The sequence below is a fragment of the Trachemys scripta genome, chromosome 2 (genome assembly GCF_013100865.1).
Source record: "Trachemys scripta elegans isolate TJP31775 chromosome 2, CAS_Tse_1.0, whole genome shotgun sequence".
Lineage (NCBI taxonomy): Eukaryota > Metazoa > Chordata > Testudines > Emydidae > Trachemys > Trachemys scripta.
In genome coordinates, this window is record NC_048299.1 from 76,355,969 (window position 1) to 76,373,225 (window position 17,257).

General features: G+C 41.9%; 1 protein-coding gene across 1 annotated transcript in view; it reads right to left on the reverse strand.

Moving 5' to 3' along the window:
• The window catches only part of MRPL3 (mitochondrial ribosomal protein L3), a 67,590-nt gene extending 53,092 nt beyond the window's left edge, over window positions 1-14,498 (reverse strand). Inside the window, exons 1-4 of the mRNA XM_034760918.1 lie at window positions 14,193-14,498; window positions 4,418-4,596; window positions 3,143-3,234; window positions 2,769-2,864 (exon numbers count right to left, since the gene is read on the reverse strand). Of these exons, the coding sequence (XP_034616809.1) occupies window positions 2,769-2,864; window positions 3,143-3,234; window positions 4,418-4,596; window positions 14,193-14,290 (465 nt within the window). The 5' untranslated portion in view covers window positions 14,291-14,498. The remainder of the gene's footprint in view (window positions 1-2,768; window positions 2,865-3,142; window positions 3,235-4,417; window positions 4,597-14,192) is intronic.
• Window positions 14,499-17,257: the final 2,759 nt, after the last annotated feature.

Sequence of the window (17,257 nt, forward strand, 5' to 3'; positions counted from 1 at the left end):
TGTGAGGAGGATTAGAATGACTGGGGGAAAAAAAAAAAAAAAAAAAAAACCCACCACATACTCAAGTCATCAAGGGATAAGAAAGCTTTTTTCCATTTTTCACCAAAACATTTGACTACAGCTTTCTATTGCCTGACTTCAGCAAATGAAACAAAATTTCATCAAGTGCTCTAATGGACGAAGACAAAGGTATTTTTATGTACACAAAACATCACATAGCTTCCTTGCAAAAATGGGGAAAAACAGATTTTTAAATGGCAACATTAGAGAGGATATTGAATATGTTCTCAAGTGAATACCATTTTTAAAGGTCTATTGGAAGCATACTGAGTAGAACAGTATAGACTGTTGCAAATCAGACTACATCTTCAAAATGATTAATAGACCTCAAAACCAGAGTTTGTTTATTTTTTAAAAGTCATTGATAAAACAGTCATAGTAGCATGCATTTTGGGAAGGAGACCAATTAACTGTGCATTAAAAAAAATAATTTACAAAGTTTATCCACTTGGAACACAATGGCATTTGTCAAGCTAAAAAAAATCCACATTCCTAAAAATGTATTTAAATTTTTTTTTAAATAATTTGACATTTAAAAGAAATACATGAAACCTTCATTGTTAGTGAAATTACTAAGGGATTCATCAGACAATTCACTAAAGTGAGTCACAGTCAAAATCTGGGGAGGATAGATGTTACTATGGGGAACTAATGAAAAATTAATTATGCTGACAACACAGGACTAGTTTTCCACAGTTTAGCTTTTCGAACTCATATTTGGAAGAAAACAATGAAGTGATAAATATAAAAAGAGGATGAAACTTCAAGTTTAAATGTAAACCAGAAAAAGGTATCATTATTATATTTGCAGAGTCCATAACAAGTGTAAACTGTACACAAATAAAATAACCTGTGTCAAATTCTTTTAAGCTATGTAATTTTATGGAACAAATTTACTCCAGATTCAACCTCAGAAGTTACCAGGCAAGGTCCAGATCTACATAAACTTATTCAACCATATCCATTAAAATAAATAAATAAATAAAAATAAAAACCTAATTAATAGAATTATCTAGAAAAAAAGCAACAATTTCCTATTAAGGAACATAGATAATGTAATAAACAATAGTCAACAATCTGATATTTTAGATCAGGGGTTCTCAAACTGGGGGTCCAGGACTCCTCAGGAGGTCGCAAGGTTATTACATTGGGGGTCACGAGCTGTCAGCCTCCACCCCAAACCCCGCTTTGCCTCCAGCATTTATAATGGTGTTAAATATATTAAAAAGCGTTTTTAATTTATAACGGGGGTGGTGGAGGGTGTCGCACTCAAAGGCTTGCGGTGTGAAAGGGGTTACAAGTACAAAAGTTTGAGAACCACTATTTTAGATCATTGTGCATCAAAGGTATACAGATCACAATAAGAGCAGTTTAAATTGGACATGTGATTGCATGAATCCTATATTCTCCATGGACTGAATGCATTTCGTTACTCAGCCAAGCAAGAAGACCCTGTTGAGCAGTCAGGACTATCACGCATGCATTCCTTCATAGGTGTGCTTCCCTGGTGCACCACCAGCAGTTTCAAAATGACTAGATTCATATGATTTTTGTCAGTCTTGATCTAACACAGCCAGGAGCACTGGTCTAATTTCACCAAGTGAAAAATGTTCCTCTAGTAGTGGACATGCACCAGAGAGATAAGACATGTGGAAACCAAAGTGAACATTGGTGAGATGTGCACACGCAAGCATTAAATAAAACTAAGATTTTGGGTAGTTTCCCTACTAGAAAAACTGAGGTACAAGCCCTCAAGGAAAAACAAACAGATCTCCAAATAAGCCATTAATGCCTCTTTGTATCTGGGTCAAACAGAGATGACCGCAAGAACAATGCAAAGAGAAGTGTGATACTGTTTTGTAAACATAATGAATCAAAAAAAAAAAAGTGCTCTTTTGAAGGAAGGCTAGGTTTCCGATCATGATTCCATCTTTCCCCCTGGGATTGACAAAACTGCTAAATTGCTTCAACCATTGAAGACTGACTTGGACTTCTGCATCAGACATCTAGAGCTGTTAAACAAATTAGTGGTTTGTTGCACCGTCATTAATAAGCTATGTTCACAACTGTGCATATTTTAAGTTTAAAGTTTAATTCTTCTTTCAGGAATATTATATGCAAATGAGCAAATAAAACAATGGTAAAATTAAAGCAGAAATGACTAAATCAGGATACATCAACCAACTATATAATGAGATTATCCAAAGGATTATCAGAATCAGTAACTCCCCTATTCCAGTGGTTTTTAAATTTGTGGGCCAAGATCCCAAGTTTGTAGAGCTAAGTACCTGCTCCCCCATCCACTGCTACTACATGTTCCCATTTCCTGCAGTTCCCTCCATTACCAATAGAATACCATGCTTCAAAGAAGCTTTCAAAAATACAGCCTTCTACCATTTCCAAGAGGGGAAAAATGCTAATTGAGTTGTCCTCACTTCCCAGATTTTGGGGAAGGTTGGGTTGAAGGGAGGGAAGTGAGAATGGAGCCTTCCTCCTCCCCACCCAAACCACCTGATGGCACAAGTGTGTGAGGGTGAGTGAGAGAAAGATGAGCCTCCGAAACATGTATGGCTACAGACTCTTCTTTGACTAAACACCTTTTAATATATCACTGTTTTGTCTGAAAGCATTTATAATTAGTGATCCTTATAGAAATAACAATTCTAAACAAAAAAAAACAAACAAAAAAAAGGAAGTAGTACACTTACATAAAAAGGAGATGAATTTTTCCCTCCAATGAGTAGGGTAGCTGTTTTTCCATTATACTCCTTTGGTGTGTACTTTAAAACATGGCAGTCTTTCACCTTAAAAAATAAATCACAGTAAACAGGGTCTCAAAACAGACACATCTGCTCATATTTTAATTTAAATTAACAATAGATATTAAACAATGTGAGCAAAGTCACAGTCGACTCGATTTCATTTGTTTAATAGAAGACACAAAGTTCAAAGAGAACATTTTAACCATTTATAATGAAGCATCTTTCAATTAACTGTTCACCAGAAAGCCTACTAGAACAGACACGTGGAACAGACAGTATTCTTATGTAAATCCTAAAAGTAAAATCAGTATCTCTCTTACCTGAAGTAATGTGACAGCATGTCTTTCACCATCCTTGGTCCATAACGGAATCATTCCCAACTTTATTGCAACAAGGCCAACTCTGCGGGAACCTTTAGATCAAAACAAACCAAGCCCTTAACTTTAGACTAAATAACTGACAGAATCAGAGTCTGTTGTTCGTCAGGGTATGCTAGAAGATCTTTTCCCCCCCCCCATGGAAGGGATTGAGGGAGGCGAGAACAAGTTTTTAACTTTGTGGGCAGGTTGGGAATAGCAGGGTTTCTTAATGTACACTTATGTTTGTGCAGATCAATACATGGGCTCAGTATTAATTACAATATATAATTTCTTGTTGAGAAGTCACTTCTGAAAAATACAAACATGACTTCCATTTTTGGCAAATCAGATGACTATCTAAAACAAAAATTAAGTGTTACATGATAACCATTATTTCACTAGGTTCCACCCCTCCCCCCCTCGCTCTAAATATTTAAGTTTTTATTTTATTCTCAGCCACTGTATAACCTTTAAGGGTTCAGATGCTTAGGTCTTTAGCTTGAATCACAGAACCCTAAGAGGAATAGTTAAGAAATAAATATTTTAAATGTGGGGGGGAAAAAGAGCAGCTCCAAATCTGTTATATAATATTTACATATTGTGTCACTTAGTAGCCATTCTAAGTATATGAAGCAGTCATCTGCAATGCCAGAAGCTAGATTTTACCAGAAGTATCACTAAAGTCTTGGTCAGCACCACTGCTGCAACAATAAGATAATTAACTAACCATTAAAAAAAAAAAAATCTAGAAAATACGTTCATCTAAGACTGTGTGTCAGAGGGTTCCTGTGGACTCTGTGGGACCTTAAACACACAAGCTATGCTACCTAGTATGCTACCTCTTCTATGCAGTGACTGGGAGTCAATCTGTAGTCCCTTGTGGATCAGAAATGCTACCAAGCCAAAGTCCCTGATTTTGGAATGAAGTCGTTCACATCAGTCAACAGCAGCTAACTACGTGGTACTCTCTGATGTGTTCGTGACAGTCATATTCCAAGAGTATTGAGGGGGCTGTGGCTGGAAAGTGATGATAAATGTGTTGAAGCTGAAGGAGAAGATCCTCAGGAATAAGAGAGGAACTTGAAGACTAAAGTAGTGCTTTGGTCCTTGCAGAGGTAAAGAAAGTGACTAAGGTAACAAAGAAGAAACTTTATAGAACACCAGTTCAATATTATTTGTATACTGCAACAGCCCCATTGCGACTACAGCCAGAGCTGCATCTGTTCATATACTAACCTGGTTTCCATGAGTGCAGTGGCCAAGGCTCATCTTTCAGTGGACACAGTTTACTGGCTGTTTGAGCTCTGTATTCTTCTGCTGTTAACTGCTTAAGGAACTGGGTGTTCTCTTCAGAAAGATGTTCATCCCACCAGGTGGTGCTATTAATATGCCTGACTATAAAGCACCAGGGTCCCCTACCAAGTAAAAAAAAATAAAAAAAGGAGAGGAGGGATTGGGGTTGCTTATTAATGTATATAATGCCTTTTACTACTGCATCTCATCACAAAGATTACAAAAGAATTAAACATCATTAACAAATCATGCTCAAGTGATGGCACTCAAACTGTCCCACCCTGATCATCATCCTTCAGATAATCTTGTATTTAATTTACTAAACACAAACAAATCAAAATCAAAAATAGAATCAATAGGAGCAATCAACCACATGCTAAAACAATAACTCAGTCTCTTATCCTACACCCTAGAGCTCACTAATCTCAGGCACTAGTGGATAACCAAAGAGAAGCAAATTCCAAAATGGAAAATTTCAAGCTGAGAAAGCCACTACTGGATTTCATTACCAGCCTCAAAAGAGGTTTTTAAAACCCAGGAACTCTCAACTAGCATAACAGCCCCCTCTCAACTGCCTTGACAGAGAATAAAGCAAGGGACTGCTTCTTAGGTAATTAGGTACCACACCATTTGGGTCTCTGAAGGACATCAACTCTACCTTACTTGCACCCAGAAGCAAACAGGAGCTCAGAACAGAGACTGAGTCACAATCACTACGTGCTCACAGAAGATACCACACAGACTCAGGAAGCAGGCAACTCTGCTTTGTACCAGATTAAAGACTTCGAGGTTGCCTTCATGTAGAGGATATTACCACAATCCAAGATGGAGGCAACCAAAGTCTGAATAACTGTTGCAAAGTATGTATCAGAGAGAAGCAATCATAAGCTTTGCCTTCACTAAGAAAAAAGGTGTGTCCTTACCATGAGTTAGCTAACACATGGTAACTAACATGAGGAAAAATCCTAGTGAAGACATGGCAGTTCTAATTTTAACATGTTATCAAGGCGTCCGTCCCTCTGGTGTTTACTTCACAACCTGCTAAAACATGTGAAAACTAGAAATGCCTTGTGTTGTGTTCACTAGGATTTTATCATGTGCTAGCTAGCATGGTAAAACATACATTTTTCCTAGTGAGGATGAAACCATAGCCTCTTGATCAGCCATATATAAGTGGCACTATAGACCACTGTGGCTTCCTGAAAATCCAGAATTAGTGATGACTCCAGATGGACCGGCAGACTGAATTGTTTATGCAAAACGAAGTCCACACCCTTAATGTTTAGTGCAGACACTGCTTTAGCCCACTTCTTTATATTCTTCCCCATGTCAAGCATTGCTTCCATCTTAGCAAGATTAAGTCACAGCTTGTTTGCTTTCATTCAGGTCCCTATAAAGGCCAAACACCGGGAAAAATAATGAAATTGTAGACAGGGCTTTGGAGCGGAGCCCAGAGCAGCTCCGGAGCAGTGGAGCTGCAGGTTTTTGCCTGGAGCCGGAGCACAGCTCCAAAGTCCTGATTGTAGAATCTGATTTTCATGGAAGAGTGATGTCTGGATGACATACAATGGTGGAGGAGGCCATGCAGAGATAATCATGGGCATAAAGATAGCAATGAAGGCAACAATGTCTCATACTCCTCTAGTTGCATTTATCCTGATCCACTCCTAAAAGAAACCAACCACTGATATGCCATATCCTTGGTTTCATATCCTACTTTAAAGCCAAACTGATGCATTCCTTAGACCTCCTGTGGAATTCGAGTGTTGCTCCATCAGTACTTCCTCATATTACAAACAAAACAGGGATATTCTTAAAAATCAGTGATGTCCTTGAGTGGATGGTAACTGAGAAGATTGTTACCTATGTGTTATTGCACAGTATGAAAATTAGGGCAATTACTTCATACTGCCTCAGCATGGGAGAGCCTGCTTAAAGGATGCACACGAAGGGTACATGTACACTGCAATAAAACAGCCACAGCAGGCCAGAGTCAGCTGAGTCTCTCAGTGTAGAGATTTGGGCTTGAGAAAGAGCCAGGGCTCTGGGACCCTGTAAGGGGGGGGAGGGTCCCAGAGCCCAGGTTGCAGCATGAACCCAAACCAGGTTGGATAAAAATCAATGATTTTTTTTTAAAATGGATTTTTTGATCAAATGCTTTTTGAGAAAAAAAAAAACCTATCTAAAGATAGTTTTAATTAAGATACATTAGAGCTCAAAGATATCTCATCATGGAATAGGGATTATAAATTCTAATTCTATAGTATGAGACAATATAGTCATGTAATGTTTAAGAAAAGTTTTGTAAATGAGTTCCAATAGTTCATAGATTAGGGACCCAATCTTATGAGGTTCCAGGGGCTTCTGTATAGATTATTTAAATTCATCTTTCTAGCTACCCAATGGGACTCAGTGCTTAGTCGAGGAGATACCATCAGAAATGCTTAGTTCTGTAGTTCTCAAACTCTGGCTTTGTGTCTCCAGAGATAACATGCTTGTTAACAGCAAAAATGTTTTTAAATAAATAAAGTAAATAAATAATATATAGAGCCCTCAACCCTGTTGTCCCTCTCTCTAATACTTACCTCTCTCTAAAAGTGCAAAGTTTCAAAAAGTTCAATGAATAGAAGATTGTTGGGGGTGGAATAGATCTGGACAAGGAGAAGTCTGGAGATAAATGTGAGAAGGGAGGGACAGGCAGTAGAAACAAAAGTGAAACTGTTTGAGCAGCATATTCCAGAAGTCTTGAGGTCTTTCTGAGTGCAGCCTTCACTGATTTGAAATCTGCCATACCATTCTCTCATTAGAAGGGAAAACCTATAATGGCAGCAGGCCATAAGAGAGACCCAGTTTGGGAATATTTTAATAAAGTTCCTCTACCTGTGGGTAAGACAGGCATGCATGCAAAATGCAAAGAGTCAAAGAAATGCAAGGCCTGGTTGCCCAAATGAAAACGTCATGAGAAGTGTTCCTTCTCAGGGGGAAGCTGCGTTGAAGATGGATGAAAGGAACATGTTTACCAACATGAAGATCTTGCATGTTCAGACTTTTTTATTTCAAACTTCTTTCTTAAGGACTGCCTGTCTTCCTTCTGGACTATTCTTGAATTCTCATGTTTGAGCAAATAAATGTAGTTGTTACTCAAGGATACTATCATTTTAGATGCAGTTGTGATAAAAAATAAATAGCTGAAATAGGCAGATCTTCCTTTTACAATTTCACCTTTAAAGTAGTGTCACTGAGTGTCAGTGAATGCAATGAGTAATACTAAATGAGCAGCATGGTAATAATAATTAAATAACTGCATTGACTTATTTTGTTTAGGAGAATCCATCCTCAACATACAGGATTCTGAAGACTATCCACCTTCAAGATCATCATCATTTTCTATAGTTTGAGTTATCTGCCAATGATAGTGTTTCAGTCACATCATGTATGTCACATAGCCACAGTATATCACCTGTAGCAAGGGGGAAAAAAATCTCCATCATCCAGAAACCACCATAGATAAATTTGTGATAAGAACCAGCAGATTACAAAAAGTGATAATTGATGAAAAAATTGCCCGGTTTGTTTATGCACCAAACTCTCCTTTCCATAGGATTGAGAACCCACACTTCATTAACATGGTCCAGTCATTAAGACCAGGATACAGTCCACCCAACAGAGCAGATGTCGCAGGCTGGATAAAGTGTCTGAAAGAGAAATTGAGTAGTGTGCAAAAGGTCTAGAGTAGGGGTGGCCAAACTGTGGCTCCAGAGCCACATGGAGCTCTTCAGAAGTTAATATGCGGCTCGCTGTTCAGGCACCAACTCCAGGGCTGGAGCTACAAGTGCCAACTTTCCAAAGCGCCAGGGGATGCTTACTGCTCAATCTGTGGCTCTTTGGCAATGTACATTAGTAAATTTTGGCTCCTTCATAGGCTCAGGTTGGCCACCCTGGTCTAGAGGGTAAAATTGTTAACCTGAGTCTTGATGGGTGGAGCAATGTCCACAATGATCCTGTTGTATGTGCCTGTGTGACAACAGAAGGGAATGTCTTCCTTACAGAAACAGTTGATACATCAGGAAATGCACACACAGCAGAATACTTACAAGAAGTAGCAGTAAAAGCTATAACAAACTGAAAAAAATTCAAATCTCTAGTACACAGCTTGGTCACAGACAATGCTGCAAATGTATCCAAGATGAGAAGAAATTATTTAGAAGAGAGTCCCAAGCTAATAAGATACGATTGCAGGGCTCATTTGATGCACCTCCTAGCCAAAGACTTCAGTGTTCCAGAAATAAAGGCTAATGTTGTTGAAATTGCAAAATACTTCCCTTACAACCACTTTGCAGCAGCAGCTCTGAAAAGTGGGAAGAACCAAGCTAACTCTCCCACAACACATGCGATGGAACTCAGTAGTGGACTGCTTTGAGCACTATATCAAGAACTGACCTAATCTGATGATAGTTTGTGAACAAAATCGTGAAAAAAAAATAGATGGCACTGTCACAGCCAAAGTTCTCAACATTGGGCTTAAGAGAAATGTTGAACAGCCTATTTCTGTAACCTTGAACAAAATGCAGGGAAATAGCTGTTTTATTGTTGATGCTGTTGAAATTTGGAAGGAACTGAGTGAGATCTTAAAAAGAGAAATAAGCAACGACAGAGTTCAATTACAAGCATCAAAAAAACCGAATGGGACAAGCACCATCTCCAGCTCATTTTCTTGCAAATATTCTTAATACTCAGTACCAGGGTCAAACCTTAACTGCTGAAGAAGAGGACTTTGCTGGATGTCCATGTCATAGCTATCATCCCTCTATAATGCCAACTATGATAAACTTCAGAGCTAAGGGTGAACCATTCAAGAAATATATGTTTGCTGATGATGTTTTAAAGAAAGTCACATGAGTGGTGGAAGTCACTTAAGCACTTGGATTCAGAGACTCTTGAAGTGATAAACTCACTTTTAACAGCAGTAGCTTCTTCTGTCGGTGTAGAAAGAATATTTTCTTCCTTTGGACTAATTCATTCTAAATTGAGAAATTGTTTGGGACCTGAAAAAGCCGGAAAGCTTGTTTTTCTTTTCCAGATTATGAGCAAACAGGAAAATGAAGGTGAAGACGACTGAGTTAGCTGCAGAAGTCAATATTTTAAGTTTCTCATGTTGACCTGGCTGACCTAGTCCATTAAATTTTTGTTTTGTTTTTGTAAATACTTCATGTAACTATTTTAGTTAACAAACAAAAACAAACCTGATTTTAAAAAACTTGAATGTTTAAATAAATTCAAAATGTATATGCTTGTTTTGTTAAAAGATTATGTTTGCTGTTTTAGGGAAAAAAACAGAAAACATAACATTGGTGTTTAAGTTAAAACAAAACAATTTAAATGTCTGTCTGTTGATATTCTCCTCCTAATACAGCATGGCAAGAAAATCCTCCAAATATTAATGATTAACCTATTGAATTGGAGATTGTTCACCTCCCTATGACTTCATATATATCTGCTTCAATTACCTTTGGTAAATGAAATAACCAATCATTCATTTTCTAATATAGCTGTAAAACTAATCTGAAGAGCTTTCAAAATAAATCACTGTTTAAAAATGTATAGTGTGTACCTTCTAAAAATGAAACCTACATCTCTGAGTTGCAAAGAATATGTATTGAGGTTATTACAACCAACAAGAATGCACTTTTATGTAGAAATCCATGATTAAATCGAGTCTTCCTGACTAGTGATTTAAATCAGGATTTAAATCAATTTGATGCACCCTGACCCAAACACCCACTGTGCAATTTTATAGTTCTGCAGCCTGAGTCCAAGTCAGCTGACAAAGGCCAAGCACAAGTATTTTACTTGCAGTGTAGACATACCCAAAGTGGCCCCAGTAGCACGGAAGGGAACACATTCTGGAGGGCTTAAGAAAGGACTGTGCCAATCCATTTCCACTGACGTGATTAGAAGATACAGTCCGTGCTACGAAACAGCATCGTGTCCAACCAGTTACAGTCAAGCCAACCATGTCCCATGTGTTCTGATTGAGTATTAACCATGGGGTATGTGGACACACACCATTCCTCGCTATTGGTACTGTGGTAGCTTGTAGGAACCCCAGCCACATGGGGGGAGGGGACAGGGAGTACAAAGATGTAAGAAGCAGATATGCCAAACCTGCAACAACAAAACGCAAACAAAAAATGGGCTTGTTTTTGGCTTAATTGGCTTGGGAGTTGCTTGTTGGCTAGTGTTTGGTTTGTTGCTTGTTTGGCTTCTAGTTTCTTGTTTTTGATCAGTTCCCAGCAAGCAGGGGCACGGGTAAGCAGGGGGGAGAGTCAGGGTACACAGCGGGCCCACCACAGTCCCAGACTGCACGCCGGGGGGATCGAGTCACATAGAGTGTTGGGGTTCTTAGGGATTGGCTTGTTTTGAAATGGGATTAGGTTGATTTTTGGCTTATTGTGAAAGTCGGGGTGCTTATTTACCGCACACAAGTTGGCAACTGTGGTCCCCAGTCACAACCATGGCAGAAGGTTGCAGCAGAGGAAGCAGGGCTGGCCTTACCATTAGGTGAACTGAGGCAGCCGCCTCAGGTGCCAGACAGTGGGGGGGGACACCACTAGGACTCAGAGTGTAGAAAATTGTGTCTGCTGCTGGTGCATATGTATTTGCTCTGCTCTAGATGTACAGAGATGGTGGAGTGCTGTGCTGGAGGAAGGAGGGCACAAGAGACATAACAGGCAGGCAGGAGAAAAGGTGAGAGGGAACAACAGAAAGCAGCAGGAGCTGCAGGGAGAGAAAGGAGGAGGAGCGCCCCTGGAGCAGCATTCAGAAAAAGAAAGCAAGCAAAGGAAGCTTTTTTATCTAAGCAGAAAGGAGCTCTCCTGAGATACATAGACACAAATGTTCACGGTGAACCTTCCAGCCCCAGTAAGGATGTGAGTGGTGAGGAGATGCCTGATCTCCAGTTAGTCAGAGAGCAAGTGACGTGGCAGCTACTGCAGCATCCATATCTCCATCTCAAATGGATGTAACCATGCACATTCCTGAAGAAAAGTGTAGATCAGAGAAGAGCGTGGTGGAGGCGCAAGCAACAGCAGCTGCTGAGTTTAGTTCCTTAAGTCTAGATGATCCAGGACTGCGGACCCACTTGAGCAGTAAGTAGCCTGAGGGACTTCCTTGTACTGCATGGGCCACAGCAAGTGAAAGACTTCATGCTCCCCAAAGATGGATGAAAACTTCTATTTTCATTAACACATTACTGGCTTGAAATCCCCAATGGTGTCAAAGTGGAGAGGCCATGGCTTATGTATTCAAAAACCCAGAATGCTGCATACTGTTTTTGTTGCAAACTCTTCCAGTCTAATGTTTCGGCCACATTGGGTTCTACAGGCACAAAGGACTGGAAAAATCTGGCTAGAAATCTGGCATGCCATGAGAAGGCAGCGAATCACCAGAGAGTATTCCATAGGTGGAAAGAGCTTGAGATGAGACTAAGGTTAAAGGCCACCATAGATGATCAGCATCAAGAAAATATTGCATCAGAGTCTCTTTACCGGCAAAATGTTCTGAAAAGGCTCATTGCCATTGTGAGAATGCTTGCTACCCAAAACCTAGCACTGCATGGCACTTCAGATCAGCTGTATGTGCCAAACAATGGAAACTTCCTTAAAATTGTGGAGCTGATGGCAGAGTTTGATGCTGTTCTCCAGGAGCATCTAAGAAGAGTCACCACCCAAGAAATAATGACAGGTTTCAGAGTCACGGCCATGTTAGTCTATATCCGCAAAAAGAACAGGAGTACTTGTGGAACCTTAGAGACTAACAAATTTGAGCATAAGCTTTCATGGGCTACGGCCTACTTCATCGGATAGGATAATGGTGCCAACATGAGAGGAAAGAACCGAGGAGTGCAGACACAGATCCGAGAGTTAAACCCTCCAGCTTTTTTTGTTCCATGCAGTTCTCATTCATTGAACTTGGTGGTCAGTGATGCAGCATTAGCTTCTAGTGAAGCTGATGCATTTTTTAATGTAATTCAAAGCATCTATGTATTTTTCTCTGCATCAACTCATTGATGGCAAATTTTGAAGAAACATCCTCTCCGACACTGAAACCACTGAGTGCCACATGATGGGAAAGTCGAGTGAAGGCGATAAAGGGAAGATAGATGATGCCATAGTTGCCATTATAGAGGATAATGATATGACAGGAACTGTTCGTGGGAGAACAGTGGCAGAGGGAAATGGAATCACCAGAAACATACATAACTTCAAATTTCTGTGTGGCTTAGTGTTATGGCATGACATACTGTTTGAAATAAATGTTGTAAGCAAGAGACTCCAAGGTGTTGACCTTGATATATCTGGAGCAATGGAACAACTGGACAAAGCAAAGTCATACCTACAGTCTTACCGGTCAGATGCAGGATTTCAAAATGTTCTGAAGAGTGCACAGAAGTTGGCAGAGGAACTTCACACTGAAGCTATTTTCTCACCCATTCAAAATACAAGAGTCACTGAAGAAGACGACATTTTGATTATGAGGCACAGGATAATCCCATAAGAGACCCCAAACAACAATTCGAAGTTGAATTCTTTAACCAGGTGCTAGATTGTGCAATACAGTCAGTTGAAGAACATTTCATGCAGCTCAAGGAACACAGCAGTATATTTGGGATGTTGTATGATATTCCAAAACTCCTCACTATACCTGAAGATCTACACCAGCAATGCAGGGCACTAGATACAGTGTTGATACATGATGACATGCGCGATATTGATGCGAGTGATTTAGGTGATGAACTGAAAGCCCTTTCAAGATACATTTCAGCAGGCTCAACTCCAAAGGCTGTTCTGGAATATATGTGCACAGATAAGATGACAACCCTCTTTCCAAATGCTTTTGTTGCTCTGCGCATGCTTCTGACACTTTCTGTAACAGTTGCCAGTAGAGAACTCCGCTTCTCCAAGCTGAAGTTAATAAAAAACACATCTACGCTCCACAATGACAGAGGAGAGACTGGCCGGCCTTGCAACCATCTCACTAGAGCATGAGCTGGCCCAGACTGTGGACCTTCAGCAGGAAGCAGTTCAGATCTTTGCAACCAAGAAGGCACGGAAAGTACCACTGTGATTATTCAAACAGATAAAAATGCCAGTGTTTACTATGCAGACAAGAAAAGTTACATTTGCTGTTCAGGCATTTGAAAGTTAAGTGTTATTTAAAATTTTTGAACGAGGCATTTTAAGTTGTTAGTTCTCCTTTATTGGAGTAGGTAGCAGAGCAGTACCATGAGAGGAGTAGAACAGGAAGAAGACAGAATTGAGACCTTTCAAAGTTATGGCCCAAGCAAGGGGGCATCATTTCAGCTCCCTGCCAAAATTTTGTTGGCCGCCCCTGAGAAGAAGGGCCTTAAAGAAGCCAAGGAAGTCACAAATGGAACCCAGAGGCGATGGGGCCAAGCCCCGGGGTTCTGCCAACACCCCCTGCCCTGGCGAGGCGCATCCCCACAGCCTCAGGGGAACGTGGCGGGCTGGCTGCGCGGAATGGAGGGACGGGCAAGCGCACCCTCGGGCACAGGGCGCACCCCGGGCACCAGAGCCCAGGTGACTCCACCCGAGCCCCCGCCCCGCCGCCCCGGAGTAAGCGCGGGGCCGCACCGACCTCCCCTCCCCACCAGGCCGCGGGGCTTTGCCGCGTCCCCTTCCCACAGCTCCGCACCCACCTGTTCCCGGTACCGGCCGCCGCCTGCACTGGGCCGCCCGGACTTCCCGCCAGCAGGCGCACCCCCGCCCGGCACAGCAGCGGCCCCCAGCCCACCATAGCTCCCGCTCCCGGCACAGCCTGGTCTGGTCCGTGCGGAAAAACCTTCCGCCCGCCCCGCCGCCCGCAAACAAAGTTCCGGACACCAACTGCGAACACCCCTCAGGGGAAGAATTCCGAAGGGCACCGCGCCGGGGCAGAGGCGGGGCCTTCTCAAGCCCCAGTCTCCGCCCCCCGACGCAGGCGAGACCGAACTTCTCCTTATTCCCTTAGCGCACAGGCAGCTGCGTAGATGGGAGCGGGGGATTCTGAGAGAGCCATAGAGAAAAAGGGAGGGGAGGGAGCAGCCCCAAGGTCCCTGCAGCAGGAAAGCGGGGGAGGATCAGGGAGCTGCCCCCTGGTGGTGGGAGTTGGTCACCGCAGGGGCAGCAGGTTGGCCAGGACACGTGGGTTCACAGTTCATTGCTGGGCCCAGGAGTGAAAGTGAGCTGGTATGGGCCGGTACTCTGTACCGGTAAGAACCTGCAGTGGCCCATACCCAGCCCATATTAAAGTGGCAGCGCTTTAATGTCCCTGCTGGCAGGACCGCTGACGGGGGGAGGGAGGAAGGGGCAGCAACGTTAAAGCTCTGCCGCAGCAGCGCTTTAAGGATCCTCAATGTTGCTGCTCCTTCCCCCCGTCAGCGGCCCTGCAGCAATGTTAAAGCGCGGCCATGGCAAAGGGCCCTACAGCGCTTTAATGTCCCTGCCCCATTCACACACACACCCTACAGCCTCCGACTGGCGGGGGAGGCGGGGCAAGGGAGCAGTTGCCCTGGGGCCGGTGATTTAAAAAGGCCTGGGCTCTGGACATCGCTGCCGCGCCCTTTAAATCAACACGGGAGCCCTGGACGGCGCGGGCCAGGCGGCCTGAAAGGGCTGGCTGGGGGATGTTGACTCCCTACTTTCACGCCTGGCTGGGCCCCAAGCTCTTTGCTCAGAATCTTGGTTTCACCTCTCCTCAGACAACGCAGCTAGTATGTCCATGCCTGCCCAAAGTGTAGCTCACCTTGCTGGGGTTGAGCTTTGTCTTTGCATGAGTCTAGGAGGCTCCCTAGGGCAGTAAGTGCCATGGTGCAGGGCTCACCCCAGCCCCAGCTGCCTCTGGGCAGCTTATCAGCTAGCATGGGCTACAGGTGCAGAACTCCACCCTGTTACAACCAGGCTTTTCTCCACTACTGCTGTCCTCATGATGAAGGCAGATTTCGAGCAGTTTCACAGCCCAGTCAGTTTCCATTAGGACGGTCCTGGCAATAGCGGGATGGGAAGTCATCTTCGTAAGTTGAGGACTGGTTTGGAAGGAGAGCAAACAAATCTAGATTCCAACTGGAACAGTTTAACACACAGGGTGTGGATCAAGCTGGTTTATTGTTAACAAGAGCTCTTGCCGCAGGGCAGAGAAGAGAGTCTTACACAGATCTCAGATGCTTGAACACACACTCAAATTGAAGCCCCATGCTAAAATGTTTCCAAAATACCAGATCCTATTTAGAATAATAATTTAGAGACACAGATCATAATTATACCAAGCTCACATATAGCACTGGTCATCTGTAGATCTAAAAGTGCTTAACAAAGGTGAAGTGGGATGTGGCTGAAGTGGAAAACACACACACTCAGTTAGTTATGTGGAGTGTTTGGGAACCTCATTGTTCTAATGGTCCCAATTGATAATAATTAAACATTTTTCTTTTCTCCCCTTTTTTGTGGGCATGTTCAGACAAAGGTATATTGCTAAGGCATTTCAAATGATACTATCTTATCATATGCAAAACTCCAAACACTACCATTGGTCAACTCGACCAGGCCTATCTTTGTGCCTGCTTTATAAATGGAGATACAAACATATTGCTAAGTCCAAGCTGTCGTCCGTATCATCCAGAATTCTGACTCAGACAAGGTTCCAGATCAGATGCTTCCCAGGGAAAGCGCAAGAATCACCATAATGGACAATTATGGAATAACTTCTCCATATGAAAAAATTACTTCCTAATTCCAGGCAATTAGTGTTTAATTTATGCTGTGAGCATGATGGTTTATATCCTCTATTTATATTACATCTAGCTAATATAACTGTGGATGTCCTAACCACATAAAGAGCTAATACTTTCCTGAGTCCTGCTAAGCATCTGGAATCAATGATATCTTGTGGGTTTCATAGATTAATTATATGATGCATCAATTTACTTTTATCAATTTTAAATGTATTGGCTTTCAGTTCATTTAGATGGATAGAAGTGAACAGTGTCCACTTACTTCTAAGATACATTTGTACATGGTAAAAATGTAAATTGTTTTCTAAAAGACATTGCTTGAATGGATCTCAGAAGTCTGGATCGCTATGTGGTGCTTACTGGGCTCAGACAGTTGAATACTTCAGCAGTTTTCCTCTTCTCTTTATTCCCATTTGAGAACTGAATTACTGAGGAGGAAAGAAGAGTATCTACAACATTACCTTGTATTCCTCAAATAGTATTTGTTTAGGGTCTATAGCTAGGCTGGTATTAGCACAGTTGAAGAGATGTACATTCCACAGTTACATGAAGCTGAGGCACAAAGTTCAAATCTAACTTCCCCAAAAGTCGGGATCTCCAAATTCAAAGATTTCCTCCCCTCATCCTACAAGATAGGGGCCTGGTGTGTAGTTTGGGTGAGGATCTAACTTTCCCTGCAGTTCAGATTGTTCCAATTTCATTGGGATGGATGGGGAGGGAGAGGGAAAGAGTTTGTGTACATCTCTCAATTGTGATTAAATGGAATTGATTTAAAATCTGGGGCAGCTCACACATTGATTTGTAATAAACTAAGTCTTAATCCTTCAGTCAGAACCACATGGATGCAGGGTGGATCTGACTGAAGAATTGGGGCCTTTGGTACTTATAAGTATTTAAGAGATCAGCATGTAGGGGTTAAAAATGAACAATGGACCTGTTGCTGTTTAAAGTATCTTGATTCCATTAATAGTGCTCATGTAACTGTTACTGAGAAA